General features: G+C 52.7%; 2 protein-coding genes and 1 pseudogene across 2 annotated transcripts in view; 1 reads left to right on the top strand and 2 right to left on the bottom strand.

Annotated features, from left to right (window-relative positions):
- PTPRN2 (protein tyrosine phosphatase, receptor type N2) overlaps positions 1–13,069 on the bottom strand; it is a 598,332-nt gene extending 585,263 nt beyond the window's left edge. Inside the window, exon 1 of the mRNA XM_027538454.1 lies at positions 12,879–13,069. Within this exon, the coding sequence (XP_027394255.1) occupies positions 12,879–12,987 (109 nt within the window). The 5' untranslated portion in view covers positions 12,988–13,069. The remainder of the gene's footprint in view (positions 1–12,878) is intronic.
- Positions 13,070–17,934: 4,865 nt separating this feature from the next.
- The window catches only part of NCAPG2 (non-SMC condensin II complex subunit G2), a 72,512-nt gene continuing 63,600 nt past the window's right edge, over positions 17,935–26,846 (bottom strand). Inside the window, exon 28 of the mRNA XM_027538453.1 lies at positions 17,935–18,339. Within this exon, the coding sequence (XP_027394254.1) occupies positions 18,288–18,339 (52 nt within the window). The 3' untranslated portion in view covers positions 17,935–18,287. The remainder of the gene's footprint in view (positions 18,340–26,846) is intronic.
- Positions 23,344–23,462, top strand: LOC113891956 (annotated as a pseudogene).

Genomic DNA, 26,846 nt, shown 5'->3' with positions numbered 1-26,846 from the left:
TATGAACGGAAGTTCATGACACTGTGCAAGAGGCAGTGATCAAAACTATCTCCAAGGAAAAGAAATGCAAAAAGGAAAAATGGTTGTCTGAGGAGGTCTTACAGATAGCTGAAAAAAGAAGAGAAGCGAAACGCATAGGAGAAAAGGAAAGATATATCCATCTGAATGCAGAGTTCCAGAGAATAGCAAGGAGAGATAAGAAAGCCTTCCTCAGTGATCAATGCAAAGAAATAGAGGAAAACAATAGGATGGGAAAGACTAGAGATCTCTTCAAGAAAATTAGAGATACCAAGGGAACATTTCATGCAAAGATGGGCACAATAAAGGACAGAAATGGTATGGACCTAACAGAAGCAGAAGATATTAAGAAGAGGTGGCAAGAATAAACAGAAGAACTCTATAGAAAAGATCTTAGTGACCCAGATAAGCACAATGGTGTGATCACTCACCTAGAACCAGACATTTTGGAGTGCGAAGTCAAGCGGGCCTTAGGAAGCATCACTACAAACAAAGCTAGGGGAGCTGATGGAATTTCAGCTGAGCTATTTCAAATCCTAAAAGACGATGCTGTGAAAGTGCTACACTCAATATGGCAGCAAATTTGGAAAACTCAGCAGTGGCCACAGGACTGGAAAAGGTCAGTTTTCATTCCAATCCCAAAGAAAGGCAATGCCAAAGGATGTTCAAACTACTGTACAATTGTACTCATCTCACATGCTAGTAAAGTAATGCTCAAAATTCTCCAAGCCAGGCTTCAACAGTACATGAACCGAGAACTTCCAGATGTTCAAGGTAGATTTAGAAAAGGCAAAGGAACCAGAGATCAAATTGCCAACATCCACTAGATCATAGAAAAGGCAAGAGAGTTCCAGAAAAACATCTACTTCTGATTCATTGAGTATGCTAAAGCCTTTGACTGTGTGGATCACAAACTACTGGGGGAAATTCTTAAAGATAAAGGAATACCAGACCACCTTACCTGCCTCCTGAGAAACCTGTATCTAGGTCAAGAAGCAAAAGTTAGAACTAGACATGGAACAATGAACTGGTTCAAATTGGGAAAGGAGTACATCAAGCCTGTATGTTGTTACCCTGCTTATTTAACTTATATGCAGAGTACATCACGTGAAATGTCAGGCTGCATGAAGAACAAGTGGGAATCAAGATCACCAGGAGAAATATCAATAACTTCAGATATGCAGATGACACCACCCTTATGGCAGAAAGTGAAGAGGAACCTTTAGAAGAAGGTTAAAGAGGACAGTGAAAAAACTGGCTCAAAACTCAACATTCAAAAAACTAAGATCATGGCATCTGGTCCCATCACTTCATGGCAAATAGATGGGGAAACAATGGGAACAGTGACAGACTTTTTTACTTGGACTCCAAAATCACTTCAGATGGTGACTGCAGCCATTAAATTAAAAGATGCTTGCTCCTTGGAAGAAAAGTTATGACAAGCCTAGATAGCATATTAAAAATCAGAGACGTCACTTTGACAACACAGGTTAATATAGTCAAATCTATGGTTTTTCCAGTAGTCATGTACGGATGTGAGAGTTGGACCATTAAGAAGGCCGAGTGCCAGAAAACTAATATTGTTGAACTGTGGTGTTGGCGAAGACTCTTGAGAGTCCCTTAGACTGCAAGGAGATCAAACCAGTCAATTCTAAAGGAAATCAACTCTGAATATTCATTGGAAGGACTGATGCTGAAGCTGAAGCTCCAGTACTTTGGCCAGCTGATGCAAAGAGTTGACTCATTAGAAAAGACCCTGATGCTGGGGAAGATAGAAGGCAGGAGGAGATGACGATGACAGAGGATGAGATGGTTGGATGGCATCACCGAGTCAATGGACGTGAGTTTGAGCAAGCTCCAGGATATGGTGATGGACAGGGAAGCCGGACGTGCTGCAGTCCATACAGTCACAAAGAGTTGGACACAGCTTAGTGACTGAACAACAACAACGTTATCTCATTCTTTCTAAATTTGTGTTTAGTTTTATAATAAGCATTAGTTCAGTAAAGCATATGTGATTTGCAAATCTGTGGACACACATATGTACACTGATGCGTGCACACACACGTGGTGCAGGTCATGTCCACGAGGTGAGGTTTCTCGCAGAACAGTTACAGTTCAGATTCGAGGGTGGTCCATGGTCACCCCACCAGAACCGGAGGGCCGTGGGGAGAAGGCAAGCTTCTTTCTGTTACAGCTGTCCTGCCGCCCTATCAGCCCGCCTCTCCCCCCGCATGTGAGCACACAGCCAGCAGCTCCTCCCAAGCCCCACCTGCAGCAGGGCTCCTCAGGGGGTCTGGCCAGTCCTCTGAGGTGGGGGCACCCAGTGCACTGTAGGCTGTCCAACATCCCAACCCCTTCTCTGGAGACCCTAGCAGCACACCTCCCACCTGAGCTGAGACAACCGGAAATGTCCCCACGGCAGCCGAGACCCCAGTGGAGGACCACTGGGCTGGTAAAGGAGCTCAACACCTCTTTCTCAAGGGGACACTTAAAGCAACCCTCTATCTTGTCTGCAGAGAACATACTCTTCCTCCATTATTCATTTATTTTACACAGCAAAGAGGCATCTTATGATATCCTGGAGGAACTATTACAGCACTTGAAACACATATACCCATACCCACATAGAAACGTTCAAGTTAAGGCTTTGATTTGGGAGTTAGTAACCATTCAATCCTCTTGATGAAAGTGAAAGTGGAGAGTGAAAAAGCTGGCTTAAAGCTCAACATTCAGAAAACAAAGATCATGGCATCTGGTCCCATCACTTCATGGGAAATAGATGGGGAAACAGTGGAAACAGTGTCAGACTTTATTTTTTTGGGCTCCAAAATCACTGCAGATGGTGACTGCAGCCATGAAATTAAAAGACACTTACTCCTTGTAAGAAAAGTTATGGTCAACCTAGACAGCATATTGAAAAGCAGAGACATTACTTTGCCAACAAAGGTCCGTCTACTCAAGGCTATGGTTTTTCCAGTGGTCATGTATGGATGTGAGAGTTGGACTGTGAAGAAAGCTGAGCGCCGAAGAATTGATGCTTTTGAACTGTGGTGTTGGAGAAGACTCTTCAGAGTCCCTTGGACTGCAAGGAGGTCCAACCAGTCCATTCTGAAGGAGATCAGCCTTGGGATTTCTTTGGAAGGACTGATGCTAAAGCTGAATTCCGATACTTTGGCCACCTCATACGAAGAGTTGACTCTGATACTGGGAGGGATTGGGGCAGGAGGAGAAGGGAATGACAGAGGATGGGATGGCTGGATGGCATCACTAACTCAATGGACGTGAGTCTGAGTGAACTCCAGGAGTTGGTGATGGACAGGGAGGCCTGGCATGCTGTGATTCATGGGTCTGCAAAGAGTTGGACACGACTGAGCGACTGAACTGAACTGACTGAACTGAAACATTCAATCTCCTACAATCATTGTGAAACATCTTATTTCCTGTAAGATCTCCTCTAACAATCTGGATCACTCTTTTTTCCTAGTGTTTGACTTTAAATATACTGTGGATATCTGATGTTCTTTCAGAGTTCCTAAGGAAAACATTTAATCATTAAACAAATGCAACATATCCTTCAACAGTATCAATTCAGATCGAATATATCACTTTTTTACATCACCAACTGACTTCTTAGTTAACTTACTAATATGTCAATAATGTAGTCTCCTGGAACACTAAAATTAGTTTCACATCTGTATTTCTCTCCCTCAGAATCTTCAGAAGGATTTCCCTGGTGGTCCTGTGGTTAAGAACCCACCTTGCAATGCAGGGGACGCGGGTTCGATCCTTGGTCCGGGAACTGGGATCCCCGTGGTGTGGAGCAACTAACAAGCCCACACGCTGCAACTCTGGGCCTGGAGGCGCAGTGAGCATCCGCGCTGCAACAGAGGGCCCGGCCTGCTGCAGTGGGGGCCCACGGCTGACCCAAGGCAGCCCAGTGAATAAACGCATGTCTGAACACAAGCGAAGAAGAGCAGGCATATGTATATGAATATCCAAGTTTCTGCCTTTAACAGATTGTGCGTTTTTATCTTCTCAGGATAGTGCTAAATCAAGATACTCTTTGAGAACTGCTTCTCCTCAGATAGAACAGATGTAACTAAGCAGAACCTAGCTCACCGCTGAGCTCTGACGCACTGACGCTCTTTACCCCATACCCACGTGCAGCATTCTTTACTAATAGAGCCTCCCTTCCCAGGCTGCTCCTTTGATACCACACCAGTTTGTTCCTCTAGACACGTAGTTGTCTGATGAATTTCGCACGATGGTTTTCAGCACACTGGCAATATCCTCTACATGGCCTGGTTATAGATCTGTGTGTATGCACCAGTATTCTCTATGATGAGGGTAAATTAAAGTTTAAGTTCATTATGATATGTTAGGAATACAGAACCATTAGAAATGATCACAGATATCAGGAAGTAAGTGATACTGCTTCTTAACAGACTGAGAATCTAATCTTTATTCTGAAAAATATTCTTTTCATTTAAAGAAGGTTTCTTTACTCGAATTGTCAAATACTTCCTTCTGCTTAAACTCCCAGCAATGACAAACTCATGTAGGAGAGCAACCTCTGGGGTTTCAGCACCTGCCCCTGATGCACCCTTTGGAGTGCTCGCCCCAAACAAGACACAAGCCAATGGGAGACCCCAGCCTGCCGCGGCCACTTCCAGGGAGACAGACCGTGCACAGCCAGGCACCAGGCCACCCTGCCAGAGAGGCATCCAGCCCACCTCTGGCGCTGCGAGGAATGGGCGCCTCGGCTTCTGACGCTGCCGTCTCTCCCTCCCACCCGCACTCTGCCTGAAGCCCTTCTCCACAAGGAAGGCTGTGGGGAAGGAGGGGTGAACTCGGGGTGTGCGCCACAGGGAAGGGGCACCGACCAGAGCCCAGCGGGGCTCCCAGCAGGAACCCAGAGCCTAGGGTGGGGGCAGGCCTGCCAACACAGGGCACGAATCACCCCTCAAACTGTAGGTAAGGGGCAGGCAACCAGCCAGGCTCACTAGCTCCCTCCTGCAGCCACACAGACACGCCCGAGGGACAGACTGCAGTGCCCAGCGGACCCAGAGTGGGCCTGGCACCTGACCCACACACCCTCGGTTGGAAATCAAGGTCTGAGCCCAGGTCCCGCAGAGAGATGCTGTGGTCCTCAGACCTGGGGGCAGGGAGCCTCCGCACCCTGCTCCCCCCGTCACGGCCATCTTCACCAGCGGGATGGGGGCATCCTCACACCTGCCCAGGCGAGCGGTGCGGACAGCAGTGGCCTCGGGAGCCCTGCGTGGGTGCCAAGTGCTGGTGTGACCCCTCCAGTGCTTCCACAAGACACACGAGGGCTTTGGTCTCTATCATCAAATACTGTTTACACTTTGGAGATAAGACCAACATATAGACACTTTGAGTGTTTTTGAAACAGTGCAAACTAGACATGTCAAATATACCCTCAAAGGTGCTCTGATTTTTGAATTTGTCAAATGTCAGTCAAATAGTTAAATATTATTTAAAAGAAAGTGTTGACCATTTGAAAAAGGAATGTACTACCTCTTTTTAGTACACTTTACACTCAAATGTGTAAAATCTGTATGACTATTATCTAAGCCCTCTTTCTTTTACTCAGGGGCCTTATGCTCTTTTGAGGGATGGCATGAGCTACAGACATGTTATCACCACTGCTTGTTCTCACTGTTACAACACAATCGGGCCTGCATTCTACTTGGTTGAACTAGTGACAGTTTTTTAAATATGTTTATTAGAAAACATAAATAATATTGACCTTTTTTTTTTTTTTGCCTGTACCACGTGGCTTGTGGGATCTTAGTTCCCCAACCAGGGATCAAACCCAGGCCCTTAGAAACAAATGTACAGAGTCCTAACCACTGGACGACCAGGGAATTTCTGATATTACTATTTTAAATGTTAATTTTTTTAAAAAAAAACCTCAGTAGTCAATTCAGCTGAGACTTGGACTCAGCAAAGTAACACTGTTTTCAATAATAACAGTATTCCACTGTGCCAGGCCACCAAGCTGGAGAAAACTACAGCTTCTAAAAACAAGTAGGGTTACAACTAGGACTGCCATTGTCAAGAATTCTCCCACTATCTCATAAAATTCTCTCAAACACACACACCCAAACTGGCATTTTGCTCGTGGTATAAATTCAGAGAGATTCAGGTGAAGCCCTCCATTTTTCCTGACTCTCACTGTGAGTGCAGACAGAAAGATGAGGCAGCTTCTTAGTCTATCCACATGCCCACCCCACCCCGAAATGATGAGCTTTCTCACGTGATCTGTGTCCTGGACCCATATGCACTCAGCCCCCACACGTGTTTGGAAGCTGTTAGAATCCTCTCTGGTCCCCATGCTGACTGTGTCCTGGATCAAGGACCAGAACACCCCAGGGAGGCAGCTACCAGGCAGGGGCGGGGAGGGCGGGGGGTGCGCTCAGTCACAAGGGTGGGCCCCGGTCGCCCAGAACTGACCCTGGTACTTCCTCATGTTTCGTTCAGACAGCACTTAACTCAGATGCAAGTATGGTGATCTGAACCTTGGCCTATTTTCAGGCAAAACCAGAAAAGGAGATTCAAGAAGACCCAAAGTACTGACAAAGCAAATGTGCCTTTCCGGGATGGAAGACGGTTCGAGGCGGGAAGGCGGGTGGACCACGGCTCAGGCTGCTTCTTCACCCACGTCCCCATTCCCACCTGCCACGGAGAGACTGTGCTTCCTCTCACCGGTCTGCTTCAGCTGGTGCCACTAAAATACCAGCTACTTCAGAGAACATACACATCGCTGAACTGGCTTCCAGCCGCACCTCAGGTTAATTACTGCTCTGAGCTGGATTAAAGCCACAGCCCCAGATGGAAAAGGCATCAACCTCCCAGGGCCAACTTCAGGGGCTGCTCTGTCCATTTATGAGTTGACTATATTTCACTGTTGGAGTCAGAATTGACTTGCACCATTAATGTAAAGTCCTTTCCCCTTTGGAAACCAGGTCAGTTTTTCTTCTGAAAATTCCTTCCCCCAAACAAACTTCCAAACACATCCTTTGTACTGTACATTAGGAGACTGCAAAATGGGCTTTGAGAATCACCTGGGACAAAGACTGCCCACATCACACAAGGGAAGCTTCATTCTTTCACCTCCTCAGGCAAGAATAAGGAATGATCAGAAGGCACCCTCCCTTACCTGTCTGTTACTCTAAATGTCAAGCTAAAAAAAAAAATAAATAAATAAATGTCAAGCTAGATGGAACCACTCTACCTTTTCCTATGAAAGTAACCCTTCCTTCCTCCCTTACTCTGAATTAGACTATTTGCTATGACTAGTCTGAAGTGAAAGCTAGCTTCTTTGGTGTTTGTATTGCTACATTCAAAAAATCTGATGGAAGCAGAGAGGCATCTGAGCAGAGGGCATGAACACAGGAATCTGTGAATGCTATGGTGGCACTGCACTCCTGCCATCTTGGGAAGGCTAGGTGTCCAAAAACAAGTCGTCCGTTTCTAAACATCAAAATTCCCTCTGAAAGGCCAACTAGATACTTGAATCTGACAGCCAGAACAAACCCCAGTTTGGAACATCACCGCCCTCCTACAGACGTCCTGTTCTTGGGAACTGGAGGGGCAGGCTCTGAGGGCATACAGATCATCTGCCAGGACCTGCACACTCGGGGCTGGTGCCGCCCCATCCTGGGTCAGCCGCTGGAGGAGGCCAGAGCCCAGGACCCAGCCCCAGCAGTGGGCGTCCCACAGCGTGCTCCTCAGCCGCTCTGGGCCTCAGGCTTCCCACCTGTGGAACGCAGACAGAAACATGCGTCCACCAGGGCTCTTCTGGGGCCAGCACGTAGGCACATACAGGGCACTCAGGGGCTGCTGGGGGAACGCGTGGGTCAGAGCTGGGGTTACAGGACTGTCCTGCCACCTGTCACTGGAGTCTGTACACAGAACACACACCAAAAGAGAAACTTGATTTCATGTGTGATCATTTTTAATTGAATAAAGAGAGAAATCACCCCAATCTGTTTTATAACTATTAGCTCATTTCCTCCAGCCCATCACACTCTTGAACTGCCCTCACGGGAACCATTACTAGTCACATGAGGTTAAGAGGGCACGTCCTTGCGTTTTCTGAATTACAGCCGATACTCTGGCAAAATAAGTGAACCAAACGCTCCCTTATCCACCCCCACACAGGAGAGTCAACACCAAGCGATCTCTGAAAACCCTCAATGCTCTCCTGCTTTCTTCACACCTCACGTGAAGGCCATTTTAAAGACAGATGGACCCTGATGTTTCACACGTCAGCACTTCCAAGTCCAACGTCCAGTTTCTTAGACTAATGTGGGAGTCACTCACTTATCAGCTTGGAAGCTGACTAACAAACAAAAATGTTACTTAATATGTGAACATAAATGTTTCCAGGAGAACCGCACCTCTTTTCACTTCCTGCCCTAGATACTTAAACAGTGGTTGTGGCCAAGCTGTTAGAGAAGGCAGGAGTTAAAAGAGAAAATTTCCTCGTCCTCCTACAAGCTCTGTTTCCAGCCAGCTGCAAAGAGCATTGACTGTTTTCTGCTTCTCCGGTTTTCTGGCCTCCTATCAACCAAGATGTGAAAAATAATTCCAGCTGGGTCTACATTTATGAAGGTCAATTTAGACTAATGTGAAAACAGCTGCCAGGTGCTGTTATATGGCACAGAGGGTTATCTGCCATGAATTCAACTGTTTGCTTTCTCAGGAAACAGAACATCTAGTCAGAAGAGATAAGATAGGTTCTAGCTAGCTGAGCCTCGCCAGGCCTGCATCTACGGACACACATCTAGATGAAAGCCTCGCCCACTCCTTAAGCTTTTTTCCGCCTCTCCACCCATAAAACATCCTTCAACTAGCAATATTTGCATATACACAGGCATATCTTAAATATCTGCCACCCAAAGCCTGAGGGTTCTTTTCAGTTTGGGTCCCATTCAATTACAAACATGTTTTCATTTAAAAATCTTGAAATTCTAAGGTATTGCTCAAAGAGGTTGTGGCAATGGAAACCCTTCTTAATAAGACCGTGTGTAATAACAGCTCAGCTGACCCCATTTCTTCATACTTCACCACCTCACTCCATATTCCTAACTTCCAAAAATCCTAAGGAAAGGGGTGAATAACTGCATTTGCAAGTTAGGTAGTACTACATGTAAAACATAGAACAAAATAAACTCAGAATGTAGAAATTATTATCATGTAAAAGAACCAATGATTGCCACAGAACTCATCAAACCACGTGCTCCAGGACAATGAGCCTGGGGCTGCACCCTGCCTGAGCTGTAAGACACCCTGCTGCCCTTCTTCAGGGGAAGCCAGGGCTCCAGCTAAGCCTGCACATTTCACGGCATTCAGAAATTGTCAGTGGGGACCAGCACCACCACCGAGGAAAAGAGAAAGAGGACTATGACAAATTGAGCACACCCCCGCACCTCCCCGGAACACACACAGCTGATGATCTTGGTAACCAGGTGCGAAACCAGATGAGCGTTTAAAAGGAGAGATGCGAGACGCCGAGATGCACAGCTGAGCTTCGCACAGAGAGGAAGCCATCTGAGAACCGCGTTCATTCCCTGCACATTCCTCCTGAGCCTGATACATTTAACTGCCATCTCTGGACACGGGAGACAGCCACACCACCACCCAACCCAAAGCCCCTGCACCTGTGGGGGCGCCCACTGTCGGTACCTCTCTCTCCCGGAAGCCTGGGGTTCTCCTTGTGCCCCAGTCCCACCGCACTGGGACACCAATCAGCACCTGGGGCTGCAGGGCCAGAGCAGGAGGAGGAGGAAACCACCAGCAGAGAAAAGGCTCACAGCTGGAGAGAAGGCAGCAGGCAGCGGGGCTCTCGCTCGGGGGAGGGGCAGGCTGCTCACCACCATACAAGAGGCAAAACCAACAGCTCCGGACCCCAAGAAGCAAGGATGGATTGTGCTCTTGTGGCAGGAAGAATACTTTGATTTAAAAATAAACATCATGCCATCTAGGTGACAAAGCACGCCGACTGCTCCTGGCAGCGCTCTCCTCAGTCCTGTGTGGGCTCACTGGTGAATGAAAAATACATGTGGGCAAATCGAGAGGCAAAAACAAAGGAGAAAAAGAAACAGGCGCCCATCTTCAAAGCCAGGTAGGTCTGACTTGGGATTCTCCAAGCTGAATTTGCACAAAAGGTGGATTCTGTCCTTTAGCAAATGAAATGCGTGTTTCTTTAGCAAAAAAGGAAGATCTTTAATATGTATGACTGCCTTTAAATGTGGGGGCTGCCAGAGCAGGTTCACAAACTAGCCTCCCTATAACTGAAGAATGATTTAAAGACAAAAGGCTCAAGTTCACAGCAGCATAATGGAAAAAGTACTGAGCACCCGAACAAAAGGATGTCCTAAAATCACAGAGAAGGGCAGAGCGAGGAAGAAAGAAAACCCAAAGACAGAAGAGAATCGCTAAGCTGCCCAGGACAGCACTACCTGACAGCAATGGTGTTCTGGCCACAAGCAGAGCTGAGTCGGGTCCTTGAGAAGGGTGCCTTATTCCTGCCCCACGCACCTCTCATCACCGTGTCATAAATAACAGGCCACCATCTGCCATAAGGGAGCCTTCTGCACCAGAAAGACACGGGCAGAATAGGTGCTGAAGGTCAGGAGGCTAACATCATTAAGGGGGAGAGGGCGCCCTTGAGGAAAGGGAGCGGTGAGATGTCCACGGTCACTGAGATGCTGCCAACAGTTGCTGTGGACTGTGGCACGTGGCTCAGAGCAGTGAACATACACTCGGACGCGGTAGTTTTGTCAATCCAGGGTTTCAACAAGAGCTCCTTCACTGTCCCCTAATTCAAGGCAAGGCATCCTCTGCAGAAAAAGCTGGCCTCGGGTCTTGGTGACATTTGACCCCTGATTCTAACCTGCAACTCTAGGACTCAAGTGAGGAGGCAAAATGTGTATCGCCTTGAACCATGTGTTCTATAGACCTTAACCTGAAGTTGAGTGTTAACAGTTAAATAAATAAATAGGCATAAGTGACATGGCTGGGACCAGATCTATGGTCTCTGGGTACATCTTTCCTTGTCTGTCGTTATTTGGAACACTGCAGTTGCTGTGACCATTATTTACAAGATCCAGACAGTTGAGAAAGAGAAACATGGCAGCATGTGCCTTTCATGGGTGACCATGGCCCCCCTGCACCATCTGCAGACTGTGCATGTGAGCCTTGAGGACACAGCAGCATCCCCTGGGTGAGGATGGCGCAGGGATAGAAGGCTGAGTGCACAGGACGTTGCGAGTGTATGTGGGTAGGCGTGGCCACATGCAGCCCCAGGCTGGGTCCCCCAGTAGGGAGACGACACTCCCATCTGGCTATCCGTGCACCCCGCCATGGTAATGTCCAATCATTCCGGGATCCAGCAGGCTACACCGATCAGCTGGAGTCCCTGAGACAGTTCAAAAAGGTCTGGGCCCCTAAGGTTGACCCACACCAAGACTGCATTCAGGAGGCTCCCTAGAAGCACATCAAAAACAGAGGGGGAATAAGGCTCTCCTTAATGATACAAGTCAACTTTGCTGGTAGCCAGAACACCACTGCTGTGTCGGGCCGCGCTGTCCCAGGCAGCTTAGCGATTCTCTTCTGTTCACTTATGTCTGCCTTTGGGTTTTCCTTTGCTCGCTCCCTGAGCCACCCCCTCCTTCCTCCTTTCTCTACCATTTCTGAAAGTGGTAGAGATTTTCAGCTTGCGATGAATGGGCAGTTACAATGGAAACAGAATAGTCGAGGACCAACCTCGCCTTCATCCCATGGAAACTGCCCTCCCTGGAACACCGAGTGGCCAGTGTCAGCTGACCCTGGTTCTCCCTGATCGTGTGTGTGTGGAGGGCGGCGTCGGGAGAGCTGAGCAAACAGCTCTCACAGGAGGTGACATGCCAGTTCCGGCCAGATGAAGGAAGGAGCACAGCCCAGCTAAGGCTGACCAGCACACAGCCAGGCCTCTGTGGCTGCTCTGAGGCAAGGTCCTGGAGGTCAAGGCAGAGTGGGGGCGGGGGGGCCGAGCCTGCCGGGCGGGGCTCAGCGGGGCAGGCTCACCTGGGCGCGCGGTGGCTCCGGGGGAAGTGGCTGGACGACGGGGACGCCAGGTGCGAGGACCAGACGCGTTGTTCCCCTCAGGACCTCCCCGGGCGGGCGAGGACCTCTTCCCGGGTGGCGCTGGCCTTCCCCGTGCTCGCTGTCCGCAGGCCGGGGCTGCGTGTGCGCCAGGAAAGCCAGGGCGGCGCTGGGGGCCCGGGACCTGCGGCGGCCGTGCCCACCTGTGTCGGCCGTCCCCGGTCTCTGGGACGGCGGCGCCCGGGGGGCGGCGGGGCGAGACCCGGGCCGGCTCTGCCCGCAGCCCCGCGACAAGCGCTCCTCTCACCTCAGGGGCCCGGGGCCGGCGCCCGCGGACCCACCTCAGCTGACCCTCCTCAACCGACCCTCCTCTACCGACCCTCCTCAACAGCAAGGCGGGCGCGCGTCGCAGGCCGCGAGGCGGCGGCCTGGCCCTCCCCGCGCCCCGCTGCCCCCCACTCCCCTCGGGGGGACGCCCGCGCGACCGCGAGGCGCGGGGGAGGCCGCGCGGGGGGGACACGCGGCGCGGACACGCGCGGGCGCCCCCGCAGAGCGCGCGCCCGCCGCTGCGCCCGCGACCCCGCGCCGCTCGCTGGGCGCTCCCCCGCCCCCACACCTCTTCCCCAGCCCTCCCCACCCCTCCCCCAGAAGCGCGCCCGCGCCCAGTCAGGCGCCCCTTCCCCGCTCCCCTCAGCCACACGGCGCCCCTCCCCCACCGCGACCCCGACCCCGACCCCACTCACCGAGCAGCCCCGGGAGCGGCCGGGTGCGGGGCGCGGGCGCGGGCGCGGGGGCGACGGGCGGGGCGCGCGGCAGCAGCAGCAGCAGCAGGAGCGCGAGCGGCGGCCCCATGTCGGCGGCACTCAGTCCATGGCGGCCGCTCCTCCCCGCGCTCCCGGCGCTGCCGTGGCTTCAGCACCGGACAGCGCCGCCGGCCCCGCCCCCGGCACGCCCGGCCCCGCCCCTCGATGCTTGGTCCCGCCCCTCGATGCTTGGTCCCGCCCCGACACGCCCGGCCCCGCCCCGCCCCGCCCCGGGCCCTCCAGCTGCCCGCGCTCCCGGACCCTGGCTCGAGAAGGGGTGCCTGAGACGAGCTCCGAGCTCCGGGCCGCCTGCGCCTCCTCGCTGCGTCTCCCGGCCTGCAGGGACCCCGTCCCCCTCATACCCCACGATGGGGCCTGAGTCGGAGCGCCTGCAGCACGGGCAGCGCGGGCCTGCCCGGAAGGGGGCCGGGGTTCATGAGGAGGGGCGCCGTGTAGGGGTTGTGGGGGTCCTCAGCCTGGGACTGAGAGGCCATGGGAGCCTAACCTGGGGGTCAGCGGGGACGGGCCCGCGGCCCCGGAAGCCGCGCCCGTCCGCCAGGTCGGGATTCCACAGCAGGAACCCGGCCCGAGGTGGAGTCTCCGGAGGCTCTTCCCTCCTCCCTGCACCCTGCCGCCACTGGCCGCTGTCGGGGTCCGGAGGGGGCGCTGGGGACAGTGTGTTCCTCCCCAGGAGACTTTTTCTCTCTAAAGACCTGGGCACCGCGTGTGGGGGTTCCTTCAGCGGATGGGGGCTCTGTGTGTGTGTCACAGAGAAGTGAGGTGTGTGCGTGAGTGTGTTTGTGTCTGTGTGGCAGAGACAAGTGAGTTGTGTGTGTGAGTGTGTGCCTGTGTGTGTGAGACAGAGGTGGGCTGTGTGTGTGTGTATGTGTCTGTGTGTCAGAGAGAAGTGAGTGTGTATGTGAGAGGTAGGGTGTGTGTATGTGTGTGTGTCTGTGTGAGAGAGGTGGGCTGTGTACGTGTGTGTGCGTGTCAGACAGAAGTGAGGTGTGTGCATGCATGTGTGTGAGAGAGGTGGACTGTGTGCATGCGTGTGTGTGTGTGAGAGAGGTCGGCTATGCGTGTGTGTCTCTGTTAGAGATGTTGGCTTTGTGCATGCATGTGTGTGTGTGTGTGAGAGAGAGGTGGGCTGTATGCATGCGTGTGTGTGTGTCTGTGAGAGAGAGAGAGGTGGGCTGTGTACGTGTGTGTCAGAGAGAAGTGAGGTGTGTGCACGCATGTGTGTGTGTGAGGTGGGCTGTGTGCATGCATGTTTGTGTGTGTATGTGCGAGAGGTGGGCTGTGCATGTGTGTCTATGTGTGTGTTAGAGAGGTTGGCTTTGTGCGTGCACGTGTGTGTGTGTGAGAGAGGTGGGCTGTATGCATGCGTGTGTGTGTGTGTGTGTGTGAGAGAGAGAGGTGGGCTGTGTGAGTGCATATGTGTGTGTGTCAGAGAGAAGTGAGGTGTGTACGTGTATGTGTGTGTATCTGTGTGAGAGAGAGATGGGCTGTGTGCGTATCTGTGTGTGTCAGCAGTGAGGTGAGTGCGTGTGTGTATGTCAGAAGTGAGGTGTGTGCGTACGTGTGTGTCTGTGTCAGAAGCGAGGTGTGTGTGTACATGCGTGTCTGTGTATGTCAGAAGTGAGGTGTGTGCATGTCTGTGTGTACTAAGGTGTGTGCATGCGTGTGTCTGTGTGTGTCAGCAGTGAGGTGTGTGCGTGTCTGTGTGTGTCAGCAGTGAGGTGTGTGCATGCGTGTCTGCATGTGTACTCAGTGAGGTGTGTGTGTGCGTGCGTGTGGCTGACTGTCCTCACACCCTGCCCGCTCCGCCCCCGGCATCCTTGGCTCCCTGGCTTGGCCTGGGTCAGCTGTGCCAAGCTCCAGGAATGGCAGTCCCAGCAACAGTCAGAGGGCAAGGCCCCCGAAATGGAGCGTGGGGACCGGACCCACAGTGGGGACCGCAGGGAAGCTGCAGTCACAGCCCACAGACAGAGGCGTGGACCCGCCAGACGGCGGGGATCTAAGGAGGCAGACGGTGCCAGGCCCTGCCTCACCTGGCATCAGCTGCACTCTTCCACTGGGAGCAGGACAGAGGAAGCTCCCGGGGCAGGAGGGGACCTGAGGCAGGAGGGGGGAAGGAAACCTCGCGTGGAAACAGGGCCGGCCCCCAGGCAGCCCGACTTCCCGCGGGCGGCACAGCTGTGCACAGCCCTTTCTGGGATGCCACTGGGGAGGTGGTCACGAGAGGAAGCCCGTGCCGGGCCCTGACACGTAGGGGCGAGTGTGCACACAGGAGCACGGATGCGTGTGGGTACAGCCGAGGATACGGTGTGTGAGCACACATCAGTGCTGTCAACGGTGCACACGCGCGGATCTGTCCACTGTGTGTGCGGCACACACCCACACGCGTGCTTGCTTCCTGAGCCCCTTGGGCAGGGTGGGTGTCTTCCACGTGCACTCACGCTTTGTGCCTTTCCCGCTGACACACTGGCCGGGGCCTGTGTATGACCCGGTCCAAGTCTGCACAGTAAGAACACAGTTGTGGTCACAGGTCAAGGAATGACTCTCCCAACATTTTCAAGGCCCCTGAGGCACATGTCCCTTCAGGTCTTCTGCCCACCCGAGGAGGAAGCAGAGGGGGACTCCCCCCACGAGGGGGGCTCAGACCCTGGCCCCGCAGCCTTGGCACTGCCGAGTGGAGACAGAGGAGACGGCTGGGAAACCCGTCAGCCAGCGCTCTGGACTTGCTCGGAGCCGACCAGCCTAACCATGATGTCTTATTGGCTCCAGAAAGCTGTCAGGATGGGGAGCTGGGCCTCTTGTTCTCTGTGTGGAGAACATGGCCCAGCTGTGGGGGATCCACCAGGATGGTAGCATGGGAGCCTCTGGGAGGCGGGCTCCTTCGTGGAGCCCAGGCCCTCAGCCAGGTCAGCAGCACCGACGGGGTCTTCCCTTGCATTGGCAGGTGCCCGGCATGCTAGGCTGGGATGCCCACTGGGTTGCTACTCAGCCAGGACCCGTCTCCAAAGCAACAGCTATGGGGTGGGCTTCCAGGAAGCAGACAACCCACGTGTTGGTGGGCGCCTGAAACAGGACTGACAGACAACCCCAAGTTACTTGTCTTAGTTTGGCCGCCACTCTGGTCAGCCGTGATGGAACTTGAACTGTTGACTGATTCGGTCAAAACTGCCATTGGCCATTTCCAGCTGGCAGGTCTTTATTGCACAAACACAGCCCGGGTCTGTCTGAACCGCGAACCCAGTGTGAGTCATCAGATGGTCCTGGTTCCAGCAGGAGAGAAGTTGGGCTGCCAGACCCCCAGGAGATACGCCTCTAACGGGCCCGCAGCTGCCAGCCCGTGACCCCCTTAGAGCCCCATGAGGCGGGGGGAGCACTCCCCATCCTGCTGCTGCAGAGGCTGCCCAGCTCAGCTCAGGATGGGCCACCACTGCCTGCCCCTGAGTGCGCTCTCATCCTGCCCAGGGGACAGCTCTGTCCCACGGAGTCCTGCCGGCTCCAGGGCACAGCCCAGAGTGGGAGACAGGACCTGCACCCCAAAGCTCAGAGCAATCAGGGTGAGCACGAGAGGGCTAGGCACTTAGAAGATTCTGGAGCCCCGGAGGTGGATGCAGCAAGAAGGGCCTCCAGCTTGGAGAGACGAAGCCCCAGTGAAGGGACCTGCCTTTACTCCATGTGTGATGATGGGTGGGAGGCCTTCTGTGAGTGGGTGGGCAGGAAATGAGCGGGGTGGACTGGCAGGAAGTGTCTTCATCCCGTCCTGCTCACCTACATACTGTGGTCACACGCGTGAGCGTAGTGTTCAGTGTTCAAATCCTGCTCACCCACATACTGTGGTCACACGCGTGAGTGTAGTGTTCAGTGTTCAAATCCTGCTCACCCACATATTGTGGTCACATGCGTGAGCGTAGTGTTCAGCGTTCAAATCCTGCTCACCCACATACTGTTGTCACATGTGTGTGTGAGTGAACAGTGTTCAGTGTTGTGAGTGTTAAACCCACTCCTCTCGTGAAGCCTCACGCTCCCTATCTGAGACCCTCCCTGTCTTCCATGCACACATATAGCAATTTCTCTAGGGCGTATGCCTACATCAGAATTTTCTGAACTATTTTGACCCAATAAAAACTGAATTATATTTTTCCACAAATTGCATTACTTCACACATTGTTTCACACAAAAGAAAACCTGACTGAAGGCTTACATGTGAATTAAAAAGCAAATTAACCTCTTCCCACTAAGAAAACAAACACCAAGGTCCCTTTTAGAGTTCAGTGCTACAAAAATCCCAGGAACTACTTCTCATCTTGCACTAACTCTCCCAGGAATAAAGACAGAACACTCCTCAGTTCACTTTATGAGGCTTGACTCTTCTAGAAACTAAATCAAGGGCGAAAAAGAAAAGAAAGGCCATTCACCAATATAAACCATGGCTTAGTTAAGCAGCAAAGGTGTTCAGGGTCTCATGTTCAGAGTTAGCTGCGACAAGCAGCCCGCCTCAGCCTGCAGACGCCCTGCAGGGAGGCCTCCCCTCAGCGCCATCGCTGCACAGGCCGTTCTTGGAGGGGCAGAGGCCCTGTGCCATCGGAACTGCCCGCCTTCCTCCTGGGGCTGAGAGCGAACGTGCGTGCGTTCAACGCAGCGCCCAGGATGCAGGCTGCTGGCCTTGGACCGAGCCAGGGCTATCGGGATCTGAACGTGGAGACCCCAGTAACGGGGGCGCAGAGACGAAGTCAGCGGGACGCAGCCAGGGCGGCTCTTGGCTCAGCAGTCAGGCTGGATGACTGGGTCCGTGTGCGCACAGCCTCAGGGCCTCGTCCATGCCCGGGGGCAGGGGGCGGCTGCGTCAGGCCCCAGGGTGGCCTCCTCCCCACACCCACCCGGCCCCGCCATGGGTCTCACCGCTGCCCCTGGCGGAGGGCCAGGCCCGGCCCAGAGCGCAGCCCTGGTCCCTGGAGGGAAGACACGCACTAGTGTTCATCAATTAAGTACACAAACAGGTGTTGCCACCACTTTATTACTCAGAGTCTGCAAGCAATATGATACATGAAAGTCATTTTTACAACAATCGGGCTTGCTAGAAAATTGTCTTTTCTTCATGCAATGGGGGTTCTGCACCAGAGACACCTAGACCTGTTAAATGAAACGTATCCTTCGTGCAGGCGCTCCACACAAATGTCAAGACCTTTGAGGTCTCCACTCACACCCACCCCAAAGCAGCCCTGCCTCTTCTCTATTATGTGGGTTGTTAACGTTAAAAAACTAGAAAAATACAGTCGTCTCACTTTCTGTAGAGTCCTTTTCCTCTATTTTTACATGACCAAGACATTGGCTTGGTTATGAATTCAAAAGTGCTCCCAAAGTCCTTGATGAGGATTCGTAGAGAAACCTGAAACACAGAAAGAGAGAGTCAGCGATGGAAACGCGGCCTCACGTTCGCCAGGCGGGTGCGCGACAGTCTGCAGCACACAAAGGGGACGGGAGCGGCCAGGGCCCCGCAGCAGGCGGAGTAAGACCCGCCTCACAGACGCGGGGCGGCCAGGCGCCGGGACAGACGGAGCACCTCACAGGGCCCGTGCTCGCCCCAGGACAGACGGAGGACACAGCACCTCACAGGGTCCATACTCGCCCCAGGACAGACAGACAGACAGAGCACCCTCACAGGGCCCGCGCTTGCCCCAGGACAGACGGAGGACAGAGCACCTCACAGGGTCCATACTCGCCCCAGGACAGACAGACAGACAGAGCACCCTCACAGGGCCCGTGCTCACCCCAGGACAGATGGACAGACAGAGCATCCTCACAGGGCCCGCACTCAACCCAGGACAGACAGACGGACAGAGCACCCTCACAGGGCCCGTGCTCGCCCCAGGACAGATGGACAGACAGAGCATCCTCACAGGGCCCGCACTCAACCCAGGACAGACAGACGGACAGAGCACCCTCACAGGGCCCATACTCGCCCCAGGACAGACAGATGGACAGAGCACCTCACAGGGCCCGTGCTCAACCCAGGACAGACAAACGGACAGAGCACCCTCACAGGGCCCATACTTGCCCCAGGACAGACAGAGCACCCTCACAGGGCCCGCGCTTGCCCCAGGACAGACGGAGGACAGAGCACCTCACAGGGTCCATACTCGCCCCAGGACAGACAGACAGACAGAGCACCTCACAGGGCCCACGCTCGCCCCAGGACAGACGGAGGACAGAGCACCTCACAGGGTCCATACTCGCCCCAGGACAGACAGACGGACAGAGCACCCTCACAGGGCCCGTGCTCGCCCCAGGACAGATGGACAGACAGAGCATCCTCACAGGGCCCGCACTCAACCCAGGACAGACAGACGGACAGAGCACCCTCACAGGGCCCATACTCGCCCCAGGACAGACAGATGGACAGAGCACCTCACAGGGCCCGTGCTCAACCCAGGACAGACAAACGGACAGAGCACCCTCACAGGGCCCATACTTGCCCCAGGACAGACAGAGCACCCTCACAGGGCCCGTGCTCAACCCAGGACAGACAAACGGACAGAGCACCCTCACAGGGCCCATACTCACCCCAGGACAGACAGAGCACCCTCACAGGGCCCGTGCTCACCCCAGGACAGACAGACAGGCAGACAGAGCACCTCACAGGGCCCGTGCTCGCCCCAGGACAGACGGACAGACAGAGCACCCTCACAGGGTCCATGCTCAACCCAGGACAGACGGACAGGCAAACAGAGCACCTCACAGGGCCCATACTTGCCCCAGGACAGACAGACAGACAGAGCACCCTCACAGGGCCCGTGCTCACCCCAGGACAGATGGACAGGCAGACAGAGCACCTCACAGGGCCCGTGCTCGCCCCAGGACAGACGGACAGGAAGACAGAGCACCCTCACAGGGCCCGTGCTCGCCCCAGGATAGACGGAGCACCTCACAGCACCCGCGCTTGCCACAGGACAGATAGACAGAGCACCTCACAGGGCCCGTGCTCACCCCAGGACAGACGGACAGGCAGAGCACCTCACAGGGCCCGCGCTCGCCGGTGCGCTGCCTCCGTCCGGCACAAGGCCGCGCCCTGGCCCCAGGAGGCCCCGCTCAGGGTGCTGACACGCTCAGGCGAGCGGTGCGGCCTGGGCGCCCCTCCCACACCCAGTCAGTGGCCCGCTGAGCACCAGTGGACGAGGCCCACTTCCCCAACAGCGCATGACACGCACCATTTCCTCTATCGCCCGCGACCCGCACACCCCTCACCTCCCACCCCTGCACCCCCGTCCCCGGTGACGCTGGGGGCTCATAGATGCGAGGCAGCTTGTCAGCCCCTCACCTTGCTTCTCCCTTCCCTGAGCTCCTTCAGAGGGTGTGGGCCAGCCAACCTCTGCTTCCCTGCTGAGACGAGGCACGGTCTGGGCCCCAAATGGCCTCAGCTTATTCCCTCTTCGGCCTGGAGCTGTCACAGGCACTCGGGCCTGCCCGAGTCTTGCCTCGAACAGTATCAAGACAGGCTCAGAGTAACTGGGCATTTTCTAGTAGCCACATTCAGAGAGATTAGGAGAAATCAGGTGAAATTCGAGAAATACAGGTGGCCCGTGAACAACACAGGGGTTTGGGATGCCAACCCTCTGCGAAGTGGAAAATCTGAATATAACTTAGCTCTCTGAGAACACGGCTCCCACATGCACAGATTCAGCCAGCCAGGGCAGGGTAGTCCCAGAGTAAAAGTTTACCCCTGGAGCTGCCTGCATACAAGTGGGCTCACACAGTGAGGACCTGTGCTGTCCAACAGCCAGCAGTGTATTTTACCTGACTCCATACACCGAAGGAAGTCGACCTGTAATCAACACAGCGTCGCCGACGCAGCTCAGGGCCCCTGCACACCAGCAGCGGAGCCTGTGCGTTTCCACAGCAGGGCCACATCTCGAGTAAGACTCACGTGTCCCAGTTTTCACAAGGGGCCACGTAGAGGCCAACATAAAAGTTTTTAAGACGTTTCTTTGTCTCAAAATTCAGGGATTTGGTTCAGACTCAGGTGTGACGTTGTGGCAGAGCACCGCCCTCGCACATGGTCACTGCTGCGTGCCGTCAACACCCCCATCACCCAGCAAGTGGGCATGCCACCACTGGCGGTCCCACTCAGCCACTGGGCAGTGCCGCAGCGGCTCTGCCCACAGCAATCACCTGCCAATGACCAATGGTGAGCCGTCCTGCTCAGCCACGGGTTGGCACCACGGTGATTCCCTTAAGGCACCACCTGTCCGTGAGTGACTATTAGAGCCGATTCAACCAGCTGTCGATGGTGGCTGTTGGGTGGCAAGCGAGGCAAGAGGCGGGCCCCGGCCTTGTCCCTGGTGCCCCGGCTCACCCCACCTTGGACCAGCAGGTTATCTGGGGCTCCAGAGCCCTCGCCAAGGACCCCCGCCGGCCGTGGCCCAGACCTCAGGGCAGTGGTGAGCCTCGCCCCACGCCTGTGTCTGCACCCTCACAGCGGCAGTGGTCTGCATGGATGCAGTCTGCAGGAACTGCCCCCCATCGCCCCCCGTTTCAGCCACCTGAGGAGTCGAGTGTCAGTTGGGTCCTGAGTGCCTGGCTGTCTCGGGGATGAGAGCTGAGCAGGGTCTGGGGATGGCCCAGCCCTGACGGAGCCGCCAGCTGAGCCCTGCTCCTCAGCCAGGACTGTGCCCTCAGAGGGTGACATGTGTGTCCTGGGACCATGCCTTTTCTTGTCAGAACAGAGAAGAACATTCGTGAGGTGGAGATTTACAGGAACCTTGTTACCTGACCATGACCCAACCTCAAGGACAAAGGATCTGACACCAAGAAGGCTGCCACAACCAACCACACCCCCCCTCAGCTTGCCTAGAAAAGGGCTTTGCTGACAGGTTTTGGGGAGTCTGGTGTTTCTAAGGCACGAGCCACGCACCTCCTTGTGCGGCCCCGCAGTAATCCTTTCTCTGCCCTCCACGCTGACGCTTCGGTACGGCTCGGCCGCACTGTGCATGGGCACGTGGACTTGTGTTACGGTCATTTTTTTCTCCAGTCCCGTCTAAAGCTTAGTTACAGAAACAACAACAAAAAAGAACCTTTACAAGTACGTGTGTCTTTAGCCATGAAACTCTCTCCCCACGGTGGCTGCACGGCTGCCTCCCCTAGGACCCTCCTCTGCAGCGGTGTCTGTCCTGCTCCGGGTTGCCCTGCATGGAGGCTGTTTGGACCCCCGAGGAGCTGAGGCTCTGGTTCATCAGCTGTGTTTCCAATGAAGGGCTTTTAGTTTGGGCTGCAGCTGGTCTTTTCTTTAAAGACTCCTATCGGTGTCTGGCTGGCCCAGCCCTGCTGCCTCACCGATGGCTGCCTGCCTGTCTCTCTCACTCTCCGCCACTGCACACGTGCCGTCATGTGTGTCTGCGCCCCGGGACGCCACGGGGTGTGGAGACAGCAGGCAGTGGGCAGCATGGAGCCCGCGGAAACCGCCAGCACAGCAGCGCACAGGCGTCTGCTCCCTCCCGCCTGGCTCTCCCGGCAGGTGAGGCTCTGAAAGTGCAACAGGACAGCACCCAACGGACCAGTCAACAAAACACTGACCCCCCTGCAGAGACGCCTGGTGTGTCTGCTTAGAAAGCACTCACTTCCCCATTAACGCCCCACTGCCTTAAGCTCTAACTGGACCAAAGGGCTCCTAGAGCCTTGAAGGCAAACCTGCCTTAACGTCTCTATGTTGACAAAAATAAATAATATTTAAAAATATAGTCTTAAATCTTAATTGCATATCTTCCATTACATTGATCTTTATGTTTTGGTTTTTAGGTTCTTCTTTTCCCTCAAACACTGGTTTTTCTACAGTGTGCTTCTTGAATATTTAAGAAGGAAGCCAGTATTTCAGCCTCTACCTATTTGCTTTTTTAGGACATTTCCGCCTTAAAGGGAAGAATTCTTTCTTGCCATCTGTGTATCAGCTCAGCAGAGAAAACTGCATGTAGTTCTAGAAACAATGAATAAACAAAACATGACATTTTGTTGTTTAGTCACTGACTCCAACTGACTCATGACTCTTGTCAAGGGCTCAGCCATTAGCCCTCTAAATATTACATGCCTGTTTTTAAATTCTATGAATATTCTTTTCTTTTCCATAGAGTAAGTTCTGAACTTCTAGGGCCTTTTTTCTGTCAACGTTAACTAATAACACAATCCAAGTACTAGCCTTGAATGCCTGTGCAAGTGCAAATGTCCCGCAGAGCCGTTCATACCATATTATTCAAAAAAACTGTCCTTACAGAAGGTATTTCTAACAAAGAAATCCTGTAAGAGGCTCACATTTCTGAGGTTATGACTATGTCCTATGACAATTACTTGTCATTATCTGGTTTGTAATTCTCACAGCCTTATTGAATATCTGCACTGCCCAGTTGTCGACAGCCATACCACCCGCAACGTGCCCGATCTTGTCTGATCTCGGAAGCTAAGCAGGGTCAGGCCTGATTGGTACTTGGATAGGGGATCACCTGGGAATACCGGGTGCTGTAGGCTTTTTGCCTCCCTCTCCTGACTTCCCAGGCGGCTCAGTGGTAAAGAATCTGCCTGTCAATGCAAGAGACACAGGTTTGAACCCTGAGTCAGGAAGATCCCCTGGAGAAGGAAACGACAACCAATTCTTGCCCGGGAAATCCCATGGACAGAGGAGCCTGGTGAGCTACAGTCCATGGGGTTGTAAAGGAGTCAGACACGACTGAGCAAGTAAATGGTGACAGTGTTTTCAGAAACACACACACACTCTTCAGTTTCCTCCAAATCAGAAGCTCACATTCCTCTTCCCCAGAGACGCAGAAATAAAACAGGTTCATAAAACCTAGAGTCTGCTGGTTTCTCCCTCAAAGATCCTTCTTAAACTGCACAGGAAACAGTCAACAGTCTCCAGAATAAAGCATGTAGCTCAACGCGTGTGCTTGGTGCAAGACCAAGGACACTCCAGCCCCCTCCTCCAGTGCCTGGCTGCCTGTCACCGAGGCATGGCACCAAGCAGGTCAGCAGGGCCACTGGAGGGCTCCCCACAAGGCCCTGCCTTCACCGGGAGGCCGGACCGCAGAGGTGGCACTGCAGCCCCGGCCCTCCGGGCCCTCCACGGTGCCTGCTGGCTGGGGTAGCGCGTGGGCGCAGTGAGGCTCGCTTGGCCCAGCAGCTCTCAGCACTGCTGTGTGCACGAGCCCCCTGAGCTCCCAGGGACCAGATGGGCAGCGTGCCCCCAGGAGGCCTCAGGGCTTCTCCCTCCCGGGAGTGAGGGTCAGCCTCGGGCTGCAAGTCCTCCCCAGTGGGAGCATAGCTCCTCCATGCTTCAGCGTTCACTATAACCCTCACCAGCTCCAACCCATCACACCGACACCCTGACAGGAACCCGACTTGGTGCTCAGGCTGTCCTGTCACTGTGGGGTTTCTACCTCCTTAAAACACCACTAGCACTCTGAACATGTTCACCAGACGAGGCCGGGGAGCCGTCTTAATAGCTAACAGAATGGATTCTATGGAGAAAAGCATGCTAGAGAAAAAGCATGAGAAATAGCTAGAGAAAAGCATGCTAGAGAAAAAGATGGACCTCTCGTACAAGTGAAAGGGTCAATTCATCAAGAAGATATAGTAGTTCTAAATTCACATGCTCCTAATATCAGGATAACAAAATATATAAAGTAAAACCCCTCTATCAAAAACAGACAGACAGATCCAGCAAGCAGAATATCAGTAAAGACAGAGATGAACTCACCACCGCCAACAGGATATAACTGCCATTTAGACATGCCTTCACCCAACAACAGTAAAACATGCGTTCTTCTCAAGCTCATATGGAACATTCACCAAGATAGGTCACGCATTAGGCCATGAAACACACCTGAATAAATTTAAAAGCATGGAAGTCCACACAGTGTCTTCTCTCAGATAACATGGAATTAAACTAGAGATCCATTACAGAAACATAACTGGAGAACTGAGAGATTAAATGATACACTTCTAAAGAGCACATGGGCAAAGAGGAAACTTCAAGAGAGATTTTAAAATATTTTTAACTAAGTGAAAATGTAACACAGAAATTTGTGCCATGCAGCAAAAGCAATGCTTAATGGGTAATAATAATTTAAGGCACCAACTGAATATATTAGAAAAGAAAGAACATCCAAAATCAGTAATTAGGCTTCTACCTTAGGAAGCCAGAAAAAAAAAAAAAAAAAAAAGACTAAATTAAATCCAAAGCAGGCAAAAGACAAAAAATAATAAAAATTAGGACAGAAAGCAAAAAAATTTAAAAAAAGAAATCAATAGACGAAATCAAAGAAACTAAAATCTGGTTCTTTTGAAGATCAATAAAACCAATAAGCCTCTTTGTTGTTTAGTGGCTAGGTTGTGCCGACTCCTTTGTGACCCCGTGGTCTGAAGCCCACCAGGCTCCTCTGTCCATGGGATTTCCCAGGCAAGAATACTAGAGTGGGTTGCCATTCCCTTCGACAGGGGATCTTCCCCACCCAGGGAAGGAACCCAGGTCTCCTGCTTGGCAGGCAGATTCTCTACCACTGAGGCACTAGGAAAGCCCAACAAGCTTCTAGTCAGACTGGAAAAAAAAAGAGGATACAAATTACTAATATCAGAAATGAAAGAGGGGACATGACTACAGATCCCATGGACATTATAAAAGATAATTAAGGAATACTATGCCCACAAAGTTGACAACCTAGATGAGATGGACCAAATTCCTGAAAGACACAGTCTGCCAAAACTATTTCAAGACGAAATAGACAATCTGAACAGCAAGTGAAAGTCACTCAGTCGTGTCCAATTCTTTGCGACCCCATGGACTGTACGGTCCATGGAATTCTCCAGGCCAGCATACTTGAGCGGGTAGACGTTCCCTTTTCCAGGGGATCTTCCCAGCCCAGGGATTGAACCCAGGTCTCCCACATTGCAGGCAGATTCTTTACCAGCTGAGCCATCAGGGAACCCCAAGAATACTGGAGTGGGTAGCCAATCCCTTCTCCAGTGGATCTTCTTGACCCAGGAATGGGACCAGGATCTCAAAAAATTGAATAAATGATTAATAACCTTCCAAAGCAACAGACCCAGATGGATTCACTGATGAATTAATTGTGCCAAATGTTTGAGGAAGAAGTTTACCAATTATTTACAGTCTCTTTCAGAAGAAAGAAGGGAAGGAATACTTTCTAACTCATTCTATGAGGCTAGCATTTCCCTAGTAGCAAAGCCAGACAAAAACATTACAAGGAAAGATAAATACAAAATGATCTCCCTCATGAGAGTCACTCAGTCATATCCGACTCTTTGCAACCCCACAAACTATACAGTCCATGGAATTCTCCAGGCCAGAATACTGGAGTGGGTAGCCTTTCCCTTCTCCAGGAGATCATCCCAACTCAAGGATCAAACCCAGGTCTCCTGCATTGCAGGTGGATTCTTTACCAAGTGACCCACAAGGGAAGCCCAAGAATACCGGAGTGGGTAGCCTATCCCTTCTCCAGTGGATCTTCCCCACCCAGAAATCGAACTGGGGCCTCCTGCATTGCAGGCAGATTCTTTACCAACTGAGCTATCAGGGAAATCCCACAGATGCAAAAACACTCAATAAAACATAAACTCAACAGTATATTAAAAAATTACATACCATGACCGACTGGGATTTATCCCAGGTATGCAAAGCTGGGTTAGTATCTGGAAATCAACTACTGTAACCTATCACATCAACAGGCTCAAAAAGAAAAATGATATGATCTGGTAAGTAGATGCAGAAAAGGTTTTTGACAAGATCCAACACCCACTATGATAAGAACTATTTGTAAATTGGGAGTAGTCGGGAACATCCTCAACTTGATAAAGAACGTCTACAGCTAACATTGTGCTTAATGGTGAGAAACAGGA

The sequence above is a fragment of the Bos indicus x Bos taurus genome, chromosome 4 (genome assembly GCF_003369695.1).
Source record: "Bos indicus x Bos taurus breed Angus x Brahman F1 hybrid chromosome 4, Bos_hybrid_MaternalHap_v2.0, whole genome shotgun sequence".
Lineage (NCBI taxonomy): Eukaryota > Metazoa > Chordata > Mammalia > Artiodactyla > Bovidae > Bos > Bos indicus x Bos taurus.
Note: the sequence above shows the minus strand (reverse complement) of the source record. Positions and strands in the feature narration are given on the sequence as shown.